This window comes from Lactuca virosa, chromosome 6 (genome assembly GCF_052849685.1).
Source record: "Lactuca virosa cultivar CGN04683 chromosome 6, Lactuca_virosa_CGN04683_v6, whole genome shotgun sequence".
Lineage (NCBI taxonomy): Eukaryota > Viridiplantae > Streptophyta > Magnoliopsida > Asterales > Asteraceae > Lactuca > Lactuca virosa.
Window position 1 is genome coordinate 81,442,274 of NC_136431.1, and position 26,980 is coordinate 81,469,253.

Genomic DNA, 26,980 nt, shown 5'->3' on the forward strand with positions numbered 1-26,980 from the left:
GTGCTTAAGCGAATAAGCATTTAATGAGTTTTGAAGTTTACGAGAGTACGCCCTGCGTACAAGGTCAACCACCCCGATGGTGGTTTACATGTGAGGCTCGAGTACGTTCAGCGTACCTCCAGAGTACGCCCCGCGTACTCGCACTGGGTTAATCTGGTTGAGTTGGCTCGGTTGGGTTGACTCGGCTGGGTTGACTCAGTTGACACATAAAGTTTTAGAAGAAAAACACATAAAGGCGGAAACTTGATCACTTAAAATTTTTTAGAAGAAGATAAGAAAGTTGAATCTACTCTGGATCTAGCTTTTTTGTGCATAAATGACACATTTGCTTCTTCAACAAGGATCACCAAAACACCCCAAAGGCACAATAATATACATCTGGGAAACATGTGTTACCAAACCCTATTTCACCTAGCAGGTTACACAGCCATGCCAACTCGCAAGTAAGTTTGGGTCATATCCATACATTCAGAATAAACAATTCGACGGGAAACAACATTTTATTTCTTACTTTTCAACGAAACCAGATTCCCTCCAACAAACACAAAATACAACATAGTAGACCACTTGCTCAAAATGTTCCCATTATGGTAAGTTTTTATGAACCCTTCTATGACATCATGTGTAACACCCTGTTCCGAGTCGTTTCATAATTCAAGGTTGAGACCCAAAAATCAAGTATCATAAGGCTTCGGGCTTTGGGGAAAGAGACGATTAAACCCAGTAGGAGGTGGATAATGTAGATTACATGATCCAAGAGTTCGGTTGGTGTTTTGGAGCCCAATGGCAAAATGGTAAAAGTGATGCTTCAGACCTTTTCTTTGAATTAAGGATTTTAGTTCGATTTGTTTTTAAGCCAAAATTAATTAGATAGGGTTGTAGAGCTCCTCAAAACGTTTCTGAGGATATAAGGATCGTCGAAATCGGAGTTAGAACGAACAAGTTATTGCCTTCGGAAGTTAGGAGGTTTTTGGGCAAAGCCTAGTACGTTGGGCGTACAAGGTGTACGTCGGGCGTACTACCTCGGAGTGATCGCGAAGGATTAATCTAGTATGTTGAGTGTCCAAGGAGTACGTAGGGCGTACACACTGTAATGCCTGATTCCAGGTACGCATTTAATAATAATTTGTTCATTTTTGTAGAGCTACTCGACGAGTTAGGAGCCCCAAACTCGTCGAGTAGAAACGGTCGCGGGATTTTAAGTCGCCTACTCGGCGAGTTGAGAGCCTCGACTCGACGAGTAGGGCTGCCAGGATGAAACCCTAAATTCGGGGTTTTGCACCCTATTTAAGCATCCTAGTCCCCACCTTTTGGCCTCATTTCCAGCCTCCAAGTCCCAAACCCTATTCCACGAAACCCTAGTGCCTTGTATGAGCTTGTGAGTTGTTTTTGAGTGAATGTTGTGTGTTTTGAAGCTTGTTGAAGAAGGAGGAGCTTGGAGATTCAGAAGGAAGCTAGTAGATCCAGAAACAACATCTCATCCTCTTCATTTTCTGGTAATCAAGTCTCAACCTTGCTAAATAGCTTGTTAGATCTCCTTCTTATCATTTTATGGGGTTTTTGGTCCAAGAAGCATGATCTTTGGGACATGGATGTCCCAAGTGGGTATACTTTCAGATCTATGACCTTGAAGGGCTCACATGGCATAAAGGTGCAAACGTTATGGCTATGGAAGCCCCATGCAAGCTATAAGTTGCCATTTTAGCCTTTTAAGCTTCAAAAGGCCATGCATGGGGAGAAAGTTAGGAACTTTATGTGTTCATGGAGTGCTTAGAGTCTGGATCTCGGTGAATATGCCTTAGTGTGGAGTATGGATGGCTTGTGGACCAAGATCTAGGTCCTAAAGGTTTAGGGTTTGAGCTAAACCCATGAAGAAGAGCAATTAACGGTTAAAGTTGGAAACTTTACCCTCAAAAGGATGTTTTCAATATGCATGAGAGATAAGAAGCTTAGATCTGAAGAGTAGGGGCTTAATCCTTTAAGAAAGCCCAAACAGACTGAGGAACTCGTCGACTCCATAGAGGAACTCGACGAGTTGAGTCGTTTTGTCCCGATTCTGTACCAGGTAGAGCTCGACGAGTCCGAGGGGGAACTCGACGAGTTGAATCCTTTTATCGCGACTGTGAGTAGTCAGGGAACTCGGCGATTCAGGGGGATGACTCAACGAGTTGGATCGCAATTTCAGGGTTTTGATTTATAGAACTCGACGAGTTGATGAAGCAACTCGGCGATTTGAGTCAACCCAGAACGTTGACTTTGACCAGAATCTTGATTTTGACCGGGGGTAAAGTGGTGCAAACCGATCCTGGACCGGTTTGTGATAGTCTTCATTGATGACATCTCGGTTTACTCCAAGACTCAGGAGCAGCATGAGGAGCGCCTGAAGGAGGTGCTGGAGACTCTGAGGAGGGAGAGACTTTTCGCAAAGTTCTCCAAGTATGAGTTCTAGTTACGCGAGGTACAGTTTCTAGGGAACCTTGTCAACCAGAAGGGTATTCTGGTCGATCCGGCCAACATAGAGGTCGTGACGCAGTGGGAGGTTCCTAGGTCTCCAACTGAGTTTCAGAGTTTTCTTGGTCTAGCGGGTTATTATCGGAGATTCATTCAGGATTTCTCCAAGACCGATGTTCCTTTGACCCGAATGACCAAGAAGTCGGTGACATTCCACTGGGGGCCTCAGCGGCAAGCAGCCTTTGAGACTCTCAGACAGCGGTTATGCGAGGCACCGATTCTGACTTTGTCGGAGGGTGTCGATGACTTCGTGGTTTACTGTGACGCTTCGATCATGGGCATGGGTGCGGTCTTGATGCAGTGAGGTCATGTGATAGCATACGCTTCGAGGCAGTTGAAGCCTCAAAAGGCGAACTATCCGACGCATGATTAGAGCTGGGGGCTGTGGTTTTCGCCCTCAAGATTTGGCGGCATTACCTCTATGGGGTTCATTGTACCATTTACACAGACCACGAGAGTTTGAGGTACCTCATGGATTAGTCGAATCTGAACATGAGACATCGTCGGTGGTTAGATGTGGTGAAGGACTATGACTGTGAGATCCTTTACCACCCAGGAAAGGCCAACGTGGTGGCCGATGCCCTGAGCCGCAAGACAGTGGCGGCCCCGATTCGAGATATATGTATGAGGATGACAGTGATTACTCCGTTACTGGAGAAAATTCGGGAGGCGCAGGTCGAGGGTATGAAAGAGGAGCGCCGGAAGTGTGAGCGGATCATAGGCTAGGTGGCCTAATTTGATTATGACAGCTGTGGGTTGTTGAACCTACATGGGAGGGTCTGGGTTCCGTACTGGGGCGGAGTATGACAGGTTCTGATGGATGAGGCCCACAAGTCGAGGTTCTCTATCCATCTCGGGGCCATGAAGATGGATCGGGATCTTCGCCCTAATTACTGGTAGCCCTACATGAAGTGGGACGTAGCATGGTATGTGGAGCGGTGCTTGACCTGCAGGAAGGTCAAGGCCGAACACCACCGACCCCATGGCAGGATGTATCTGTTGGATATTCCCGTTTGGAAATGGGAGAATATCACCATGTATTTCATCACCAAGCTTCCCAGGACCGCACGTGGAGTAGATTCGATATGGGTCATCGTGAATCGGTTGACCAAGAGTGCTCATTTCATCCCGATCCAAGAGAGTATATCGGCTGAGAAGCTAGCTGAGACCTACGTTCGAGAGGTGGTGGCATGTCATGGAGTTCCCGTTTCGGTGGTTTCAGACCGAGACGTCCATTTCACTACCAGGTTTTGGAAGTGGTTTCACGAAGAGATGGGTACTCGTCTCCACTTCAGCACCGCTTTCCACCCTCATACGGATGGACAGAATGCGAGGACGATACAGACTCTCGAGGACATGGTACGCACATGTGTCTTGGAATTCGGTGGCAGTTGGGATACATATCTTCCGTTAGCGGAATTTTTGTATAACAACAGTTACCACGCCAGCATAGACCAACCTCCCTTCGAGATGCTCTACAGGAGGAAGTATAGGACCCTAATCTGTTGGGGTGAGTTCGGTCAGAGAGTCATGGGGAGTACTTAGGTAGTACTCAATACCACTGAGAGGATCCAACAGGTTCGGAGTAGGCTCCAGACTGCTCAGAGTCGACAGAAAAGCTATGCCGAAAAGCGTCGTTCACACTTGGAGTTTCAGGTGGGCGACATGGTTCTCCTGAAGGTGTCACCTTGGAAAGGTGTCATCCGGTTTAGGAAGTGGGGCAAGATGGGCCCCATATACATCGGTCTGTTCAGGGTTTTCGCTCGGGTGGGACAGGTTGCTTACCGTTTGGATCTCCCAGCAGAGCTCAGCCAGATCCACAACATTTTCCATGTCTCTCAGCTGCAGAAGTGCTTAGTGGATGACTCAACGGTTGTGCCTCTAGAGGATATTCAGGTTGATGACAGCCTGAATTACATCGAGAGACCAGTATCTATTCTTGACAAGAAGACGAAGGAGCTAAGGAACAAGAGGGTTAAGCTAGTGAAGGTGCAGTGGCAGCACCGCAAGGGTTCAGAGTGGACTTGGGAGCCCGAGGAGGAGATGAAGGAGCACTACCCAGAGTTGTTTCCAGACGCAGCAGACTTCAAGGACGAAGTATAAGACAAGTGGGGGAGAATTGCAATGCCTGGTTCCTGGTTCGCATTTAATAATAATTTATTCGCTTTTGTAGATCTACTCGACGAGTTGGGAGCCCCAAACTCGTCGAGTAGAAACCTAAATGGCCGCAGGATTTTAAGTCGCCTACTCGGCGAGTTGAGAGCCTCGACTCGACGAGTAGGGCTGCCAGGATGAAACCCTAAATTTGGGGTTTTGCACCCTATTTAAGCATCCGAGTCCCCACTTTTTGGCCTCATTTCCAGCCTCCAAGTCCCAAACCCTAATCCACGAAACCATAGTGCCTTGTATGAGCTTGTGAGTTGTTTTTGAGTGAATATTGTGTGTTTTGAAGCTTGTTGAAGAAGGAGGAGCTTGGAGATTCAGAAGGAAGCTAGTAGATCCAGAAACAACATCTCATCCTCTTCATTTTCTGGTAATCAAGTCTCAACCTTGCTAAATAGCTTGTTAGATCTCCTTCTTATCATTTTATGGGGTTTTTGGTCCAAGAAGCATGATCTTTGGGACATGGACGTCCCAAGTGGGTATACTTTCAGATCTATGACCTTGAAGGGCTCACATGGCATAAAGGTGCAAACGTTATGGCTATGGAAGCCCCATGCAAGCTATAAGTTGCCATTTTAGCCTTTTAAGCTTCAAAAGGCCATGCATGGGGAGAAAGTTAGGAACTTTATGTGTTCATGGAGTGCTTAGAGTCTGGATCTCAGTGAATATGCCTTAGTGTGGAGTATGGATGGCTTGTGGACCAAGATCTAGGTCCTAAAGGTTTAGGGTTTGAGCTAAACCCATGAAGAAGAGCAATTAACGGTTAAAGTTGGAAACTTTACCCTCAAAAGGATGTTTTCAATATGCATGAGAGATAAGAAGCTTAGATCTGAAGAGTAGGGGCTTAATCCTTTAAGAAAGCCCAAACAGACTGAGGAACTCGTCGACTCCATAGAGGAACTCGACGAGTTGAGTCGTTTTGTCCCGATTCTGTACCAGGTAGAGCTCGACGAGTCCGAGGGGGAACTCGACGAGTTGAATCCTTTTATCGCGACTGTGAGTAGTCAGGGAACTCGGCGATTCAGGGGGATGACTCAACGAGTTGGATCGCAATTTCAGGGTTTTGATTTATAGAACTCGACGAGTTGATGAAGCAACTCGGCGATTTGAGTCAACCCAGAACGTTGACTTTGACCAGAATCTTGATTTTGACCGGGGGTAAAGTGGTGCAAACCGATCCTGGACCGGTTTGTGATAGTCTTCATTGATGACATCTCGGTTTACTCCAAGACTCAGGAGCAGCATGAGGAGCGCCTGAAGGAGGTGCTGGAGACTCTGAGGAGGGAGAGACTTTTCGCAAAGTTCTCCAAGTATGAGTTCTAGTTGCGCGAGGTACAGTTTCTAGGGAACCTTGTCAACCAGAAGGGTATTCTGGTCGATCCGGCCAACATAGAGGTCGTGACGCAGTGGGAGGTTCCTAGGTCTCCAACTGAGTTTCCGAGTTTTCTTGGTCTAGCGGGTTATTATCGGAGATTCATTCAGGATTTCTCCAAGACCGATGTTCCTTTGACCCGAATGACCAAGAAGTCGGTGACATTCCACTGGGGGCCTCGGCGGCAAGCAGCCTTTGAGACTCTCAGACAGCGGTTATGCGAGGCACCGATTCTGACTTTGTCGGAGGGTGTCGATGACTTCGTGGTTTACTGTGACGCTTCGATCATGGGCATGGGTGCGGTCTTGATGCAGTGAGGTCATGTGATAGCATACGCTTCGAGGCAGTTGAAGCCTCAAAAGGCGAACTATCCGACGCATGATTAGAGCTGGGGGCTGTGGTTTTCGCCCTCAAGATTTGGCGGCATTACCTCTATGGGGTTCATTGTACCATTTACACAGACCACGAGAGTTTGAGGTACCTCATGGATTAGTCGAATCTGAACATGAGACATCGTCGGTGGTTAGATGTGGTGAAGGACTATGACTGTGAGATCCTTTACCACCCAGGAAAGGCCAACGTGGTGGCCGATGTCCTGAGCCGCAAGACAGTGGCGGCCCCGATTCGAGATATATGTATGAGGATGACAGTGATTACTCCGTTACTGGAGCAAATTCGGGAGGCGCAGGTCGAGGGTATGAAAGAGGAGCGCCGGAAGTGTGAGCGGATCATAGGCTAGGTGGCCTAATTTGATTATGACAGCCGTGGGTTGTTGAACCTACATGGGAGGGTCTGGGTTCCGTACTGGGGCGGAGTATGACAGGTTCTGATGGATGAGGCCCACAAGTCGAGGTTCTCTATCCATCTCGGGGCCATGAAGATGGATCGGGATCTTCGCCCTAATTACTGGTAGCCCTACATGAAGTGGGACGTAGCATGGTATGTGGAGCGGTGCTTGACCTGCAGGAAGGTCAAGGCCGAGCACCACCGACCCCATGGCAGGATGTATCTGTTGGATATTCCCGTGTGGAAATGGGAGAATATCACCATGTATTTCATCACCAAGCTTCCCAGGACCGCACGTGGAGTAGATTCGATATGGGTCATCGTGAATCGGTTGACCAAGAGTGCTCATTTCATCCCGATCCAAGAGAGTATATCGGCTGAGAAGCTAGCTGAGACCTACGTTCGAGAGGTGGTGGCATGTCATGGAGTGCCCGTTTCGGTGGTTTCAGACCGAGACGTCCATTTCACTACCAGGTTTTGGAAGTGGTTTCACGACGAGATGGGTACTCGTCTCCACTTCAGCACCGCTTTCCACCCTCATACGGATGGACAGAATGCGAGGACGATACAGACTCTCGAGGACATGGTACGCACATGTGTCTTGGAATTCGGTGGCAGTTGGGATACATATCTTCCGTTAGCGGAATTTTTGTATAACAACAGTTACCACGCCAGCATAGACTAACCTCCCTTCGAGATGCTCTACAGGAGGAAGTATAGGACCCTAATCTGTTGGGGTGAGTTCGGTCAAAGAGTCATGGGGAGTACTTAGGTAGTACTCAATACCACTGAGAGGATCCAACAGGTTCGGAGTAGGCTCCAGACTGCTCAGAGTCGACAGAAAAGCTATGCCGAAAAGCGTCGTTCACACTTGGAGTTTCAGGTGGGCGACATGGTTCTCCTGAAGGTGTCACCTTGGAAAGGTGTCATCCGGTTTAGGAAGTGGGGCAAGATGGGCCCCATATACATCGGTCTGTTCAGGGTTTTCGCTCGGGTGGGACAGGTTGCTTACCGTTTGGATCTCCCAGCAGAGCTCAGCCAGATCCACAACATTTTCCATGTCTCTCAGCTGCAGAAGTGCTTAGTGGATGACTCAACGGTTGTGCCTCTAGAGGATATTCAGGTTGATGACAGCCTGAATTACATCGAGAGACCAGTATCTATTCTTGACAAGAAGACGAAGGAGCTAAGGAACAAGAGGGTTAAGCTAGTGAAGGTGCAGTGGCAGCACCGCAAGGGTTCAGAGTGGACTTGGGAGCCCGAGGAGGAGATGAAGGAGCACTACCCAGAGTTGTTTCCAGATGTAGCAGACTTCAAGGACGAAGTATAAGACAAGTGGGGGAGAATTGCAATGCCTGGTTCCTGGTTCGCATTTAATAATAATTTATTCGCTTTTGTAGATCCACTCGACGAGTTGGGAGCCCCAAACTCGTCGAGTAGAAACCTAAATGGCCGCAGGATTTTAAGTCGCCTACTCGGCGAGTTGAGAGCCTCGACTCGACGAGTAGGGCTGCCAGGATGAAACCCTAAATTCGGGGTTTTGCACCCTCTTTAAGCATCCTAGTCCCCACTTTTTGGCCTCATTTCCAGCCTCCAAGTCCCAAACCCTAATCCACGAAACCATAGTGCCTTGTATGAGCTTGTGAGTTGTTTTTGAGTGAAGCTTGTGTGTTTTGAAGCTTGTTGAAGAAGGAGGAGCTTGGAGATTCAGAAGGAAGCTAGTAGATTCAGAAACAACATCTCATCCTCTTCATTTTCTGGTAATCAAGTCTCAACCTTGCTAAATAGCTTGTTAGATCTCCTTCTTATCATTTTATGGGGTTTTTGGTCCAAGAAGCATGATCTTTGGGACATGGACGTCCCAAGTGGGTATACTTTCACGTCTATGACCTTGAAGGGATCACATGTCATAAAGGTGTAAACTTTATGGCTATGGAAGCCCCATGCAAGCTATAAGTTGCCATTTTAGCCTTTTAAGCTTCAAAAGGCCATGCATAGGGAGAAAGTTAGGAACTTTACGTGTTCATGGAGTGCTTAGAGTCTGGATCTCAGTGAATATGCCTTAGTTTGGAGTATGGATATCTTGTGGATCAAGATCTAGGTCCTAAAGGTTTAGGGTTTGAGCTAAACCCATGAAGAAGGGCTATTAACGGTTAAAGTTGGAAACTTTACCCTCAAAAGGATGTTTTCAGTATGCATGAGAGATAAGAAGCTTAGATCTGAAGAGTAGGGGCTTAATCCTTTAAGAAAGCCCAAACAGACTGAGGAACTCGTCGAGTCCATAGAGGAACTCGACGAGTTGAGTCGTTTTGTCCCGATTCTGTACCAGGTAGAGCTCGACGAGTCTGAGGGGGAACTCGACGAGTTGAATCCTTTTATCGCGACTGTGAGTAGTCAGGGAACTCGGCGATTCAGGGGGATGACTCGACGAGTTGGATCGCAATTTTAGGGTTTTGATTTATAGAACTCGACGAGTTGATGGAGCAACTCGGCGATTTGAGTCAACCCAGAACGTTGACTTTGACCAGAATCTTGATTTTGACCGGGGGTAAAGTGGTCATTTCACCCTAAGAAGGGATGTCAGTTTTTGACTAAGTGTTATTGTGATAATGATAGCCGGGGAGTCATTTGAGCAGCCGTCAGAGATTCATCACACGTGATTTCATAGTTAGCTTACGAGGTGAGTTTTCCTCCAGTAGGAACAGGTCGAAGGCACCAAGGCCGGCCCGTTTATGTATGTTAGTATGTTCCGGATTAAGGTCTGATGTCGGGCGGGGCCCGATGTAGGTTTATATGTTTTTCCGGATTTCGATCCGATGCCGGGGCGGTACCCGATTAATGTTAGTATGCTTGATGTCTTTGTGATTCTTTCATGTGTTTGCTACTTGTATGTTTCTGGACTACGGTCTGATGCCGGGGCGGTTCCCGAGGAATGCTTGTTTGCTTCCGGATTTCAGTCCGATATCGGGCGGGGCCCGAGGAATGTTTATATGTCTATGATTAGGTGGTTGTGCTCATGTTATGTGTATTAGTAGTTATGCTCATATATATGTCGAGTTTTGCTCGATACCAGGCGGGGCCCGATGCCGGATGCGGTCTGATGCCGGGCGGGGCCCGATGTCGGACAATGCCGATGTCGGGCAGTGCCCGATGTAGCAGGGCGGGGCCCAAAGTATGTTATATGTGATTATGTGATTATGTGTATGGTATGTGGTAGTTTGGGGAGACTCACTATGCTTCGTGCTTATATTTTTAAGTTTTGGTTTCAGGTACTTCCGGTAGCAAGGGGAAGAGCTCGGGATGATTGCAGTGCACACACCATTTGTCCATCCTGGGATGCTTAGACTCTGATATTTAGACATGTGACTTGATACAGTATTTTGATATGATGATTTGAGATACATGACTTATGATTTTTATATGATGTTTGATGACTTATGGTTTTTCTTAAATGGTTTTAAAACGAAATTTTTTGGACAGTATTTTTAGGATGTTTCAAGTTGGTATCAGAGCCTTCGATTGAGGGATTCGGGCACACTCTCGGGTGTGTCTGTACTCAGACTGAGGACTTGGTATACAAATTTTCAAAAGAAAATCTTTTTCATAAAAAGGATTTTGAAAAGAGAAAGGAACTATGCAAAGAGAAAAGGGTGTGGTGCATGCAATCAGCCGAGATCAAGTAAGTATTCCCAAATTACCCATACAATTTATTGTTATGATATGTTTATGAGAACTGCATGCTAGACTAGGGATCAGGATCTAGGAAGGATGCCTTATGTGCTTGTTATATGTGTATCAGCTTTATGAACTGCATGCTAGTACAGATTAGACAGTGATATGATGGCCTGATTAGGACATGTTTGATTATGTGTACTCAATGCTCAAATGCTGCTTGTTTTGTGCTTTTAGGAGTTCTAGTTAACTTTAACTAACTAGTAAATGAATATGTTAAGTTACTTATTGCAAGGACTAAATGATTTCATAAGGTTAGGTTTAGCTCTATTTCACAGCTCTTGTTTGAGTCCAACTATTGTAGGGTAGGACCTCTCATTTGAAGAATTATCTAGTCTTAGTGATATGTAATGGTATTCACGAGCTAGTTAGGGGGAGATAACAAGGACTTCTGATGCAGATGATGGCGGATAGTGGGATGGTGATTACCCTAGGGCAAGCCTAGGATGAGATTATCATGTGAAGCAGTAGTTGTAGAAGGGACTTGGTGAAGTCAAGGCAGTTCTTGAGGAAAGTACGGATAGATGTGGAAGGTAGTATGGACCCGTACTACTGAAAGCAGAGGATCCGTACTCGAATCAAGGAAGGCTGAGATAAATCCAGGGAACTTGTAGTGTGTATGATCCCTCGATGTATGATGAGAATTCTGATGTTTGTTATGGTGTATTTTCAGTATGGTGACGCTACGCACTAGACTAGTTGGCACTTCAGGCGCTGGTGAGGTATCGGGCTCGGGATCTGGAGCCAGGCAGTTTGATAAGCAGACGAGAGAGTTCATAGGTCACGCGCAACATTTTAGACCAGACTCCTGTGAGCTTAGGTACGATCAAGGAGGGTATCTTGGAGCTTTTGGATGAGAGGCTGAGTGCATTCCGCACTAAGGTGGCGGCAATGATGGGGTCGCGCACGCTGACATTCAGGGATTTCAGAGCCTGTGGAGCTCCCAACTATCATGGGGCTCGGGACCCCATTGCTAGCGGCAGATGGTTGGCAGATGTCGCCAATGCCTTTCACACCAGCAGATGTCCCGAGGGGGAAAAGGTCTGACTTGCTTCCTTCCTCCTAAAGGACAGGGCACGAGATTAGTGGGAGGAGGTTGGGAGAGCTATCGAAGATGATGTTGCTATTGATGCGATGACTTGGATTGATTTCTCGGCCAGGTTTAGGGCCGAGTTTGCACATGTGATTAAGGTGCAACAGCTGGCGAGGGAGTTCCGGGACCTCCAGCAGACTACGGAGACAGTGGCTGAGATCACCGCTATATTCAGGGAGAAGGCCCTTATCATTCTGCAATATGTGGCGGGCGAGGAGTTGAAAAAGGCCCGATATCATGAGATGTTGCGGAGTGATATCCGCCAGTTTATGAGCCGATCCAGCTGCAAGACGCTGGAGGATATGATTGTTAGGGCTCGGGAGAGGGAGTTGGATTTAGAGATGGAGAGGAAGAGGAAACCAGATGGGGTTCAGACAGGCAGTTCAGGCAAGAAGCCCAAGATATCAGATCACAGATCGAGGAGCCAGCAGGGTCGCAGCCGATGTGGCAAGTGCGGCAAGATGCACGAGGGGGTGTGCAGGGCGGGGAGTTCGGGCTGCTTCAAGTGCGGCCGAACTAGTCATATGATCAGGGATTGTACTGCTACCACCACCACAACAGTTTCAAATCTGATTTGCTTCCAGTGCAATCAGAGGGGCCACAAAAGGGTCCAGTGTCTGGGTTTAGCAGCAGCAGGACATGTGGCAGCACCCGCTCCTGCTACATTGAGGATCACAGATGGCCGTCAGGGCGGGGCTGAGGCGCCTACGGCTAGGAGCAGGGCTTTTCAGCTTACTGCAAAGGAGGCACGTGCAACTCCTAATGTTGTGATGGGTATGTATTCTCCCCTTATCTCTTTATTTGTATTTATTATCGCTTATGTTACGTGTTTTGTTATAGGATTGTTCTTAGTGAACGGTATATCATCTCTGGTATTGCTAGATTCGGGGGCTACCTGATCAGTTGTTTCACTCGCACTTAGCAAGCGATTTGTTGGAGCTCTGGGGGAGCTAGATTGTCCATTGCATGTGGAGATAGCGAATGATAGGACTGTTCAGGTTGCGAGGGTGCATCGGGGATGTACACTACAGTTGTTCGACGAGCAGTTTTCCGTGGATCTGGTCCCCATTCCCCTACGAGGGAATAAGGTTATAGTGGGTATGGACTGGTTGAGCCCCAATGGGACAGTGATCGACTGCGAGCAGCAGCTAGTGAGAGTTCGGACTCCTAGTGGGGGAGGGTTAGTGATTTAGGGAGAGAAGCCACAGTGTGGACCGGCTTTGTGTTCGGAAGCGAGGGTGAGGCGCTACCTTCAGTAGGGTTGTGCAGGTTATGTCGCCTATGTTATGGATATCTGGGACAAGGGTAAGACAACAATGGATGATGTACCGATCTTACGGGAGTACCCGGATATGTTCCCAGAGGATTTGTCTGGGATACATCCGGAGAGACAGGTTGAGTTCAGGATTGACCTAGTCCCTGGTGCGGCTCTGATAGCCAAGGCACCATATCGGTTGGCTCCTCCCGAGATGCGGGAGTTGTCTACACAGCTGCAAGAGCTGCCAGACAAGGGATTTATCAGGCCGAGTAGTTCGCCATAGGGAGCCCCGATCCTATTTGTGAAGAAGAAGGACGGGTCACATCGGATGTACATAGACTACCGGGAGCTGAATAAGGTAACGGTGAAGAACCATTATCCCCTCCCAAGAATTGATGATTTGTTTGACTAGCTACAAAGTGCATCTTGGTTCTCCAAGATTGATCTGCGATCGGGTTATCACCAGATGCGAGTCAGAGACGAGGATGTGTAGAAGACAGCTTTCAGGACTCGTTATGGTCACTATGAGTTTGTGGTGATGCCGTTTGGGCTCACCAATGCTCCAGGCACATTCATGGATCTCATGAAGCGCGTGTGCAAACCGATCCTGGACCGGTTTGTGATAGTCTTCATTGATGACATCTCGGTTTACTCCAAGACTCAGGAGCAGCATGAGGAGCGCCTGAAGGAGGTGATGGAGACTCTGATATTTAGACATGTGACTTGATACAGTATTTTGATATGATGATTTGAGATACATGACTTATGATTTTTATATGATGTTTGATGACTTATGGTTTTTCTTAAATGGTTTTAAAACGAAATTTTTTGGACCATATTTTTGGGATGTTTCACGCACTCAGGTGCTTTCTCATTATCCCCTGTTTTACATAATGAAGGTGCTTTGTCATTATCCCATGTTTTACATAGTGAAGGTGCTTTCTCATTATCCCCTGAGTATAATAGGAAAAAGGTGTTGGACCAAGGATAAAGCTTTGTCATCATGTAGTGAGAAATTGGCCATGGATGATGTTGGTGAAGTTAATATAGGTGGGGATAAGGATCATGCACCTAATGATTTTGATGAGGCAGTTAATGAATTTGATCTTGGTTTGTACCAACAGATTTTACAATCTAATTCTGAATTTGATAATGGAGTCAATGAAGAGAAGGCAGGGGAGGAGGTACTTAATGAATTTGATGAGGGAGTCAGTGAAGGGAAGGAAGGGGAGGAGTTAGTTAATGAAGTTAGTGATAATATAGATATGAGGAATTATGAGAAGGATGCTAGAGTTAAAGATGATGTAGATATGGGGGGTTATCAGATAGATGCTGGAATTGAAGATGAAGTTACTCATAATGTAGATGAGGATGAAAGAAGTGATATGGAGGAGGATAGTGATGAAAGAAGTGATGGGGAAGAGGATAGTGATGACAGTGACTTTTGGGTAGATGAGGATAACATAATTCCTGAAGTAGAGGTAGATATGAAGGATTTTTACATGAGTGTTGAAAGTGATGAAGACCCTAAAGATTTGGATGTAATTGATAATGACCAATGGGATTCAATGGAGGAGGGTTCTGATATGGAAAGGAAAAGGAGAGTTTTATGAAAAGAATTAGGGAAGGAGACAAGGTGATATCAAGGGGAGATACATAAATTTACTTTTAGGATAGGACAAAAATATAAAAGTAAAAACGAGTTAAAGGAAAAGATACAATTGGATATATTGGAAACCAGGAGGAATATATTCTTCAAGAAAAACGACAAAACAAGGTTAAGAGCTTTATGCAAAGGGATTGTAGCCTTTAATGAGAGTGATGTTGGTGAACCTACCCCTTGTCCTTGGGTGATACAAGGTTCTAGATCAAATAAAGATGGTAGTTAGATGATTAAAACATATAACCACGAACACAGATGGTTGCATACAAGAAAAGTGAGATCTGCAACTGCAAAGTTCATTGGTAAGCAAATAATGGATCAGGTTGAATTAAACCCAACAATCCCTGTGAAAGCTTTAAAAGAGCAACTGCAAAAGGACTATCAAGTGGGTTTCTCTATACATCAGATTTTCAGGGCTAAATCTAATGCAAAAAAACAAGTGCAAGGGGATTACAGAAAGCAGTATGAGGTTCTCAGAGATTACATCTTAGAGTTACAGTCTACCAATCCAGATACAACTATGAAGTTAGAATTTGAGTCTGAACCCAACTCCAATGCTACCTCAAGAAGGTTTAAAAGAATTTATGTGTGTCTGGGTGGAATGAAGAAGGGGTTTAGAACTTGCCTGATGGATTTTCTAGGTTTTGATGGGGCATTTATGAAGGGCCCTTTCCCAAGACAGATTTTGATTGCAGTTCGGGTAGACTCCAACAATGGAATATACCCCCTGGCTTATGCCATTGTTGAGTCGGAGAACACTCAAAGCTGGAAATGGTTTCTTGAGACTTTAGGAGATGACCTGGACCTATATGCAAACTCAAACTTCACATTTATAAGTGATAGACAAAAGGTATGTAATTGCAATCTTACATTTGCTATATTTGGATGAAATATACTAACTATGTTTTATTTCCTTTATAGGGTTTACAGGCATCCATTTCTCAGTTGTTTCCATGTGCTGAGCACAGATACTGTCTCAGGCATATACATGATAATATGAAGAGAACATGGAGATCCAATGAACACAAAGAACACTTGTGGAATTGTGCCACAGCAAAAACAGTCCAAGAGTTCAACCACTTGATGAATGAATTCAACTTATTTGACAAAGATGCATATAATTGGTTGAAGCAGATCCCCCCACAACACTAGGCAAGAAGCCACTTCACAGGTAATTTCCGAATTTGCCCCTGAGGTGTATTACTTTGTTAGTACACTGTCTTGCTTACTTTCTTTGTTTTTGACAACATTTCAGGGAGAGCAATATCAGATATGCTTTTGAATAATCTTTGTGAAGTTTTCAACAACAAATTGATTGAAGGAAGGGATAAGCCACTAATAACTTGCTTGGAGTACGTCAGGGAATACATGATGAAAAGAATCTGCAATGTCATCAAGGTGCAAAATAAGTGTGTAGGGCCTCTAACTCCTTCTGCAACAAAGATTATGGACAGAAATTTATATTTGGCATCTCAGTACACAACTAGGTGGAATGGGTCAGACAAATACCAAGTTAAAGGGCCATGGCAGGATCAACAGGTTGTTGACATGGCAGAAAGGGTGTGCAGCTGCAGGAAGTGGGAATTAACTAGCCTCCCTTGTAAACATGTCATAGCAGTCCTAAATGACAAAGCAGATAATGGTGAGAAGATTGGAGAGTTACACACTTATGTCCACAGGGTGCATTGGCTTGAAACTTGGAAAGCAGATTATGTCCATAAGGTAGATAAAGGGAGAGCAATGTGGCCTATAAGTGAATGTCCAATTAAAATCACCCCTCCTCTACACCATAATCAGCCTGGGAGATCCAAGAAAAAAAGAAGGCAATCTGAGGGGGAGAGAAGCCAGAAGAAGGGAGATAATGGTAATGGTGCTAGTGGGAGTCAAACTCATGGGGCTAGTGGGAGTCAAACTCATGCTGCTAGTGGGAGTGGGAAGTTGACAAGGAAGTTTATTAGTGTAACTTGCAGCAAGTGCAAAAATAAAGGTCACAATGCTATAACTTGCAAGGGCCAAGTAGGAAATTGATGGGGTTTGAAGCTAGTTTGATATATTTTGGGTTTTACATGTCAATTGCTTATGTTTATTGTATGTTATGTAGTTGATGTCTTTTGGTGTGGAAGATACATTGATATTCTTTTTGGTACTTGATAGTATGCAGAAATGTCTAGTTTGTATTTTGATGTATGGGAAAAAACTTATCAGAAATTTAATGTTATGGTTTATGGTATGTTAAATTTGATGTTAATTGCGTATTTTACAATGTTTAAATCATACAATTGGATGTTATGGTTTATGGTATGTTTAATTTGATGTTAATTGCATATTTTACAATGTTTAAATCATACAATTGGATGATATGGTTTATGGTATGTTCAATTTGATGTTAATTTCATATTTTACAATGTTTAAATCATACACAAATGGAATGGTCAACATATAGATACCAAATATAACTTCCATTGACATTTTGTTGCAAAACATGTCTTACATTGATTACATTGCTTACATCTTGAATAAGTACTACTTTCATACAACTTACCAAAAGATTACATTGCTTACTGCTTACATCTTCAACAAAAAACTACATACCCAAACTATTACATTCCAAACTACTTGTAAAATAGAACATACACAAAGAAAATCCAACTGCATAACAGGTAAATTTTGAGTCTTGTGGTCTGAGCCTTCAATTTGTTTATTGTCCTCAGCAATCCAGGTATGATGGCTTTTGAACATTCACACATTGGACCATCATACCACCCAATAAAGCGACACTTGAATCCCCTCAAAATTAAAAAAAGCTAACACAAATCTTCACATGTAATGCGAGAATAATGATGCAAATACAAAATCCATTTGCTTACCTCAGTAGGGCATCCCCAGAAACGTCGACCTGGGTTTTTTTCGGTCCATGAAGTGCGAACGATAGCCATTTTACCACAAAAACACAACACCAGTGTTAATTTCTTTAGAGGGAAAACGTGAATAGTGATTGTGTTAGGGCTTGTGAAGAAGACGGGAATGAGGGGATAAAAGCTTGAGCACAGTTGTATCATCGATCTTATAGGATCGATCTTATAGGAGGATTTTATTAATTAAATAAAGGGAGTAAAATAGGGAATGATGAAAATACCCTCCCTTTGATAAGTCAAATGGATGGTAACGGGGGAAAAGTGACGGCAGTTAAGGTTTTGGACCAAAGTGGCAACAAAATGCAAACCTTTGGACCATCAGTGCTAGCCCAAACCTTTTTGGCCCAAAGTGGCAATTTCCACCTAACCACGGGGACCATTCTTGCAATTTTGTCCCCTATTTAATTTCTTTAACTCACTCAAACCCTTTCCATTCTTAGCCTCCACCCCTTAAACGTTCTCCCTTAAAACCCTGACCCTATTTGGAGCTTTGTGAGAAAAAGAAGGTGTTCTTGTGTGCCTTTGAAGGAAGAGGAAGGTGGGTATTGTTCTTAGAATCTTGAAGTAACCTTGGATCTTGAAGTTCTCCTCCCTCATTCATCTCTAGAAGGTATAAAGTTTGTACCTTTATGCCTCCATTGATAGATCTAGTTTAATGGTTAAAATTATGCCCTTTTTGTCCCATGAATTGGTCCATTTGGATGTAGGTTGTTCCTGGTCTTGTGACGTGCATGTCCATGTATACAAGAGGGTATTAAGTCATAAAAATATGATCTTGGCCTTGTTCTTCTATCCCTGCATGTATTATGAAGTTTAGAAGGTTATGATAAGTCAGGGTTTTGGATTTGGACACTTTCTAGCCATACAACATCATAAAGTTGTAAACTTTATGATTTAGGGCATCATTTAGACTTAGATCTGAGATCTCGACAAACGGTCTTAAGATATAAAGTGCTTAATGGAAAGGAAGGAACCAGCTCGAGTACGCTAGGCGTACTAAGCCATCCCATGTACGCAGAGCGTAAGTTAAGTATGCAGGGCATACTCAACCAGCCTTAGACTTTGACTTTTGTTGACTCCATTGACCACTGACTTTTTTACCAAGTTTAACTTTAGGTCAAACTTGAGGGTTTTGACTGGTGATTAAGATTTTATCTGGTTTCGGTGTTAGTGGATCTGCGGGAGCAAGTAGTGTAGAAGGGAGCGTATTTCCGTGTTTCTCGGGTTTCTTCATTCAAGTGAGTTTTCATCATTGTACTCGTGGGTCGAAGGCACCAATATCAGCCCACTAGATTATGTATCCTAGTACTGAGGATGATGCTATGTGGTAGTGATATGTTAGATCGGTATCCTCGTATATAGGATGTAGTATGCAATAATGATCTGTAGATCTGCCTGTTAGTTTATTGACTGGTTATGTGATTAGTTGTTGTTGTGTATATGTTATATGTTATGTATATGTCGACATAGTATGGTTGGGTTGAGATTGTATTGCTTTGTGAGGGCAGTCAACAAACTTGGGGCAACCCAACCTGGAGGTTGTGGGCCAAGGGAATCCAACCGAGAGGTTGTAGACCCAGTACATTATATACAGGGCAATCCAACCAAGAGGTTGTGGGCCAGGGTAATCCAACTGAGAGATTATGGACCCACTATGCCATCTTCAGGGCAATCCAACCAGGAGGTTGTGGGCCAGGGTAATCCAACCGGGAGGTTGTGTACTAGTATGCGATCTTTAGAGAAATCCAACCGAGATGTTGTGTGTAACATCCCGAGATTTGGCAGGTATTCCTGAACCCTCTTCTATCATTACCTTGTCATTTATAGTCCTTGGGGTTAGAAGTGAAGAGCCAAGATAAGTTTAAGGACCAAGTTTGCAAATTTGGGCCAAAAGGGAGTACGCTGCGCGTACATAAGAGTACGCTAAGCGTATTAAGGCCCGCCTTAGTACGCTGGGCGTACTAATGTCTGGGTAAAACCCTAATATTTAGGGTTTGGGTCCTATATAAGCAACATTATGAACACCAAAACCTCTCTTACCTCAGCCTCCACAGATTACATTCGTCCTCCCCAAACCCTAGCCTCTCCTTTGTGTGTTTAAGCTTATTTGGTGTGTTCTTGAGTGCTTTAAGAGGAAGGTATTGAATCAAAGAGTTGGAGAAGAAGATCAAGCTTGTAGATCTGAAGTTAGCTTGTGCTTAAGAAGCTCCAGAAGGTATAAAGTTCCAAACTTTATGCATATATGCATAGATCTCATCATTTTACTTTATTAGAAGCATTTCTTGTCCCAAAAGCCATAAGGTGGTGCATGTGGTGATTTGGACGAAAAAGAGTTGTCCTTCTAGACTCTTGAAGGGACCTTGAGTGATAAAAATGAGGTCCCATTAGCTGTATGTGTCCCATGCAAAGAGAAATAAGGTCTTAATGGATTAAGACCAAGTATTAAGAACTTTATGGACGCCCAAGTGATAAAGTTCATGACTTTATGAATCCTAGGCATATTAGGTCTCTGGATCTGAAGTTTGGGCTTAAGTGCTTAAGCCATTAAGCACTTAATAAGGTTTTGGAAAACTGTTGAGTACGCCCAGCGTAAATCCAGTACGCCTAGCGTACTGGGTCAACCAACCCGATGGTGGTCAACATCTGGTCGAGTACCCCCCGCATACCAGAGGATTACGCCCCGCGTACGTCCTCTGTTGGGCCTTTGACAAATGGACTTTGGATTTTGGGCTCTTATGGGCTAAATGGGAATTGGGCCTTGCTGGACTTTGTAAATAAGATATTTTGGGCCAGGTAGTGATAGTGGGTCATGGGGTTAGGACCAATTAGGAGGTTGGGCCCAATTTAGTAAATTGGGCCAATTATGGGCTTTATATGTGGACTTTCAAATCGAGGACTGGGTAATTGGGCCTTGGCCCAATAAAGGGAATGGACTTAATGAATGGTGTGGACTTTTAGTCAAGAAGGTTATTTTGGGTATTAACTTGTAATTATTGTGTAATAGTTTGGGATTCCCGGTGAGGCAGCAGTCAGAGATTTACAGTATTTCGATACTACTTGCGAGGTGAGTTATCCTCACTATATCAATAGGGTCTAAGGCACCAAGGCCGACCCTTTATGGTTTGTATCTGGATTATGGCATGATATGTTTATCGATTACATCCTGGTAGTTAGGATGGTGATATGCTTATGCTTAGTGACCTGGTTAGGTCGGTGTCCTGGTTATAGGATGATACTATGTTAGTGACTGGTTAGGCCTGTATCCCGGTTATTGGGATGTTGCTATGATTAGTGATATGTTAGATCGATTTGACTGTTATATGATATGAGCTAGCGTATGATATGTATGTACACATGTTTGTTCGATTGGGGGTTGGGTTGAGGAGGTCATGCTTTGTGCTGTAGGCCAACATACCCGGCGAGCGGTCCGGATAGGCTGTAGTCCCTGCGAGGCGGTCCAGTCATGCCGAAGGCTCGGGAGCGGTCCAGATAGAATGTAGGCCCTGCGAGGCTGTACAGTCATGCTGAAGGCTCATTATGCATGTTGTTATGTATTTGTTGTTATGATATGATTATGGTTCTATGACGTTGGTATTTTGGGGGAACTCACTAAGCTTTCCGGCTTACAGTTTCAGTTTGTTGTTTCAGGTACATCAGGGGATCGCGGCAAGGCGAAGGCGTGATCGTACAACTCCTCATGTTTTATTTATGTCTCTGGGAAAACTCTTATATTAGACTATTTTGGAAACAAATTTGTAATAACTACTGGTTTTAAATGTTTTGAAAAAGTTTAAAATTGGCTTGAATTTTATGGGTATTAGAAGTTGGTATCAGAGCCTTGGTTTGAGTGAATTGGAGGAACATTCGTGTGAATCCAGTCTCAAATCGAGGAAAGATTTTCAAAATGATTTTAAATGGTTTTCAAAATAAGTAAAGGAGGATGTAGGGTGTACGATCAGCCGGAGCCAGTAAGTAAACCCTAAAATACCATACAGTTATTTGATTATGTGACATTTTAGAACAGCATGCTAGTACCAGGCTAGGGATTTTCAGGGTTTGCATGATAGAATTGCCTGATTAGATGATCCCTGCAAGCCTAGGGTTTTCCTTATATGAGATTGACATCATTATTGTAGTTACTTGTGTATGTATCACCGATGTACATAACTAAGATCTTATAGCCTGAGAATGTTTGATTTGGCGTTATGTTATGTTCTTATTGATTAGGTCTTAGGGTAGGATTAGATATTTGAACGTCTATAGGGTCCAGCATTATGTATAGTTAGCATACACTAGTGCTGCAGGGTTGGTGGAAGTTTTATGGATGAGTGAGTTGTGTGAGGCCAGTGGGTCGATGTGATTCAGTTAGCCTTCCTCTAGGAGTGAGGTTGAGCGACCACCATATGTATGTATATTGTTGGGGAGTTGTGATGATACTTGAGACAAATATGGGTAGGTGTGGAAGGTAGTATAGGCCCGTACTAATGGAAGCACAGGACCCATACGCGTAGCAAGGAAGTCACAACTCCTAGGGTTTAGTCGGGAGTTGGTTCCCAGTTATTTATGCGGATTGTCTGAAATCTTCCTGTTATATTTTCAGTATCGTGGTTACGAGGCCTTTTGTGATTGGATCCAGATCGGGATCAGGACAGGGCGATCAGGAGGCCCCAGCAGCGCCTGAGGTTATCGGCCAGGAGGGGCCAGTGTTGACAGAGGATCGAGTTAGGGAGATCATCCGCGAGGAGATGGCCGAGATTGTCCGAGGTCAGATTCTGGAGCTGTTTGGGTCTATCAAGACCGTTATGATTGAGTACTTCAATGAGAGATATGCAGCCCTTGCGGAGACGGCTGCCGCTGCATCTGCATCGGCTGTATCAGCGGCAGGGGGAGGAGTAGGAGCCACTCGGGGCTTCCAGTACAGGTACTTCTATAACACGAAGCCCCTACTTTTAATGGGAATCAGGACCCCATCAAGTCTATGAGGTGGGTTTCAGATGTGGAGGGGTGTTTCTTTACTTGCTCGTGTCCTACTGACCAGAAGGTCAGGTATGCCTTGAACCTGTTGAGGTCCAGGGCCAAGGATTAGTGGACATTGACGACAGGGTCGTATACTGATGAGCAGATAGCTGTTGTTACTTGGGAGCAGTTCAGGGATATGTTCCGCGACTGATACATTCCACGGGTTGAGCGGGAACGATTGGCACAGGAGTTTTTGAGTTTGAGAGAGAATGGGGAGTCGGTGACAGAGATCACCCGTATGTTCACAGAGAGAGCGATGTTCTGCTCAGAGTTTGCTTCTGAGCACGCTCAGATGACTCGTTATCTGAGCATGCTCAAGAATGACATCAGACAGTTTGTTTCTACCCAGCGATATGATACTTTACTCGATCTACAAGAGGCCACTAAGCGGCGTGAGTTGGAGATTGAGCTGCAGTTAAGGGAGCAGCGGCAGGCCCCGACACAGTCTCAGCCGGCGCTGAAGCGGTCTAAGACCGCTGATTCTAGGATCGGAGGTCAGCAGAGCCGCACTTGTGGAAAGTGCGGCAAGAGTCATTCCGGATTTTGTCGAGTGGGTAGTGGGTGCCACAAGTGTGGCAAGGAGGGGCACTGTAACACCCAAAAGCAGGTATGACCTTATAGCCCTTGAAGTATCTTGATATTGGCATAAGAGACCCTTAAGTACGCTGGGTGTACTTAAGAGTACGCTTAGCGTACTTGGTGAGGAGGAACGCGGAGGAGCAGTACGTACGCTGGGCGTACCAGGAGTACGCCGGGCGTACATGCCAGCTTGTTCAAACCCTAAAAATCGGACTTGAGCCCTGTATAAACATATTGAATTCCTTTGGACCTCATCTTTAACAGCCTCCTTCACCTTTAAACGTCCCTAAAAACCCTAATATCATTTGTGAGTGTAGCTTGAGCTTAAGAGTGCATTGGTGGTTCTTTTAATGTTCATCCAAGAAAAAGAAGTTGCCAAGGAAGCTAGGAGTGTCATTTGGCTTCAAGGATCTGACCATTTTCGACCTTGAGGTGCTTCTGGAGGTAAAAAGCTTGGACCTTTCCTTCTTAATCTCTAGATCTAGCTAGGGTTTTTGTAGTTTGTCCCCTTTTTGGTTGAGTTTGGATCTCTATTGGTGAGTTAAGCAACTCCAAGAATGGAAATGACAGATCTGAGGTCCCTTAGTCATTTTTCAATATAAAAATGGAGTCTTGATGGGTATTTTGACCTCATGCATGGTCTAAGAGCTTTACACATGACTTAATAGGGGTGTTGGGAGCATTTGAGACATGCAAAGGCATAAAGTTGCCAACTTTATGCCTTAGGTCCTCTTAATGGGGTTGGATCTGACTTCTGGATGTAAAAGGATCAAGTATTAAGCACTTAATGGGAAAAGTGCTTAATCTGTTAGTACGTTGGGCGTAACCCAGTATACGTTGCGCGTAAGCCCTAGAACCCCAGTACGCTGCGCGTACCAGGATGGTACGCTAAGCGTACGCATCACAGTTGGGTTGAATTCGTTTTGGGCCTTAGAGCTAATTGGGCCTCATTTGATTATTGGGCATGGTGGTATTCTGAGAATTATGGGTCATATCATCTATTATGGGCCATGGACATATTGATTGGGCCTTATTGGGCCAAGAGGCCCATTAGGGATTTTGGACTTGGACTTTGGGCCCATTAGCAAGGGATGGATAATTGGGCCTTAGGGAAGGGTTTGGAGTTTGGGTTTCCTTTGAATAACTAAAGTCCTAACATTGTTTAATATTACTATTCAGCACGGGGGGGTACAGACCGTTAGGAGAGCAGCTTTTGTATTCAGCAGGCAGAGGTGAGTCTTCTCACCATACCCATGGGTCTAAGGCACCAAGGCCGGCCCATTATGTGATTATGATTTATGTATTAGTCATTTTGTGATTTGATATGATATGTGATGGCATGTTTTGGATGTAAGACCATGTGGGGTAGCCCATGGCAGTCCTAGGTCAAGACCATGTGGGGTAGCCCATGACATTAGATGTAAGACCATGTGGGGTAGCCCATGACAGTCCTAGGTAAAGACCATGTGGGGGATCCCATGGCGTTGGATGTAAGACCATGTGGGGTATCCCATGGCAGTCCTAGGTAAAGACCTTGTGGGGTAGCCCATGGCATTCTTACATCTTTTATGTATGCATGGCTTATGTGATATGTGTGTATCTTTAATTAGATAACAAGATATGTGTATGTGTATTGTGTGTGGTATGCTCTGGGGGACTCACTAAGCATTTCGCTTACAGGTTGTTGGTTTGTTTCAGGTACATCTGAGCCCAAGGGAAAGGGCAAGGCGTGATGGCGCGGCGTGCACTCTATCTCTCTTTTATTGACATGTTTTGGGGACACTCTGATGAATCAAATAAGTTGTAATGAATACTGATTTGAAAACAATTATGTTGGGATTTCATGGATTATGCGAATGTGTTTTATTAATTAAAATCGAAAATTTATTGAAAATTTTTGGGTTGTTACAAGTTGGTATCAGAGCCTTGGTTTGAGGGATTCGGGCACACTCTCGAGTGTGTCAGGACTCAAACTAAGGAAACGGTGAAAATTGTTTTCAATATATATATATATATATATATATATATATATATATATATATATATATATATATATATATATATATATATATATATATATAATTATAATAATTATAATAATAATAATAATAATAATAATTTAAAAGGGTTTTCAAAAAGAAATGAAAAGATGAGAGTGCAACGCACGTGATCAGCCGAGCCAAGTAAGTAGTTCCTAAATATATTAGCCATGCTATACTGATATTTGAGTTTGTTGATTTCATGGAACTTGCTATGTGTATGCTTTTAATTGTATACGGTTAGGAGCTTATAGCCTCAGAATGATTGATTTGGCCTTATTTCCTGTTCCTTGTCTGGTTGTGGTCCTAGGGTAGAATCTTTTATTCGAAAGTCTGTTTGATCCTTTTCTGTGTATAATTTTCATGCATGAAGGTAACCTCTTATGATTGGTCTGATTGGTATGAGTAGAGTAAATCTTAGGACAGCCTCAAATCAATGTATGTGGTAGTTTGTGGAATATGGATCTGTTTTGGGACGAATTGGGTTATCAGGTAGAGCGTTGGGGAAAGGTACAGGTAGGTGTGGAAGGTAGTATTGGGCCCGTACTAATGAAAGCACAGGACCTGTACCCGAACCAATGTTAGATCTGGCGATTTCAAGGAGGACCGGTATGGGAAGATCCCTTATATGGAAATCCTGATCATTGTAATTTATGATATTTCAGTCCAGCATGGTGATGACGCGATTTGGAGTACGAGGATCAGGATCGGGGTCTGGATCTGGGGCGGGATCAGGAGATGCTACTGATGCCGCCAATGAGAGGCTGCGCGAACTCATTGCAGCCGAGGTTACCAGGGGCATCCTTGATGCGACCCCAGTCATTTTCGGGACGGTCAAGGAGGGTATGATGGAGATTATGGAGGAGAGACTTAGATCTTTCTGGGCTGAGTTGGCGGCGGGGCAAATTGGGGCCCGAACTCCCTCGTTTCGGGAGTTCAAGGCGTGTGGGGCGCTGGAGTTCTTCAGGGTCAGGGACCCCATTGTTAGCCGACGCTGGGTAGCGGATATCGAGAATGCCCAGCGCACGAGTTCCTGCCCGGATGCGGCAAAGGTTGGGTTTGCTTCGTGTATGCTGACGGATAGGGCCCGCGATTGGTGGTGCGAGATTACTAGCCAGGTGGGGCCAGCCGGGGTGGCAGATATGACATGGATCGAGTTTGTTCGGCGATTTGATTTGGAGTTTGCACCACCTATTGAGGTGCAACGACTTGTGAGGGAGTTTCATGACCTTCACCAGACTACCGAGACTGTGGTGGAGATCACCGCCAAGTTTCGGGAGCAAGCGTTGTTGATCCCACAGTACGCTACGGATGAGGATATGAGGCGGACGAGATATCATTCCATGTTGAGGGATGATATTCGTGAGTTTGTGAGCTTTACAGGGTGCAAAACCCTGAATGAGATGGTGGAGAAGTCCCGTGAGAGGGAGATGGAGTTGGATACCCGCGCGAAGCGGAATACTGATCAGGCGTACGAAGCAGGAGGTCAGGCTAAGAAGCCTAAGACCTCTGATTCTGCGGGTAGGGGCCAGCAGGGTCGGGGCCGGTGTGCCAAGTGCGTGAGGTTTCATAATGGGGCGTGTCGGACAACCGGGATATCGGGATGTTATTCTTGTGGTCAGCAGGGCCCCGTGAGCAAGGATTGCCCCAAGAAGGGCTTGATATGTTTCCACTGCAACCAGACTGGCCATAAAAAGGCCGATTGTCCGAGGTTGCAGGGAGGGGGACGAGCAGTGGTGGCGCCCGCGCCCGCCACAATGAGGATCACAGATGGCCGCCCTGCTAAGGCGGATGCCCCGGCGGTGAAGAGTCGTGCTTTTCAGCTAACTACCGAGGAGGCTCGGGCAGCT

At 44.9% G+C, this 26,980-nt stretch overlaps 1 protein-coding gene across 1 annotated transcript; it reads left to right on the plus strand.

Annotated features, from left to right (window-relative positions):
• Positions 1-14,891: 14,891 nt before the first annotated feature.
• On the plus strand, positions 14,892-16,729 carry LOC145121695 (uncharacterized). The gene is made up of 5 exons (XM_079057404.1): positions 14,892-15,428; positions 15,500-15,558; positions 15,713-15,789; positions 15,834-16,565; positions 16,680-16,729. Exons 1-5 carry the CDS (start codon positions 14,892-14,894, stop codon positions 16,727-16,729), a joined length of 1,455 nt encoding a protein of 484 aa, XP_078913530.1.
• The last annotated feature ends 10,251 nt before the right edge of the window (positions 16,730-26,980 follow it).

Coding starts and splice junctions, on each gene's coding strand:
- LOC145121695 (XM_079057404.1), top strand. CDS start 14,892: ATGGATCAGGTTGAATTAAACCCAACAATCCCTGTGAAAGCTTTAAAA. Junction 15,790..15,833: donor TGAGGTGTATTACTTTGTTA/GTACACTGTCTT, acceptor ACAACATTTCAG/GGAGAGCAATATCAGATATG. Junction 16,566..16,679: donor CAGCAAGTGCAAAAATAAAG/GTCACAATGCTA, acceptor TATGTTATGTAG/TTGATGTCTTTTGGTGTGGA.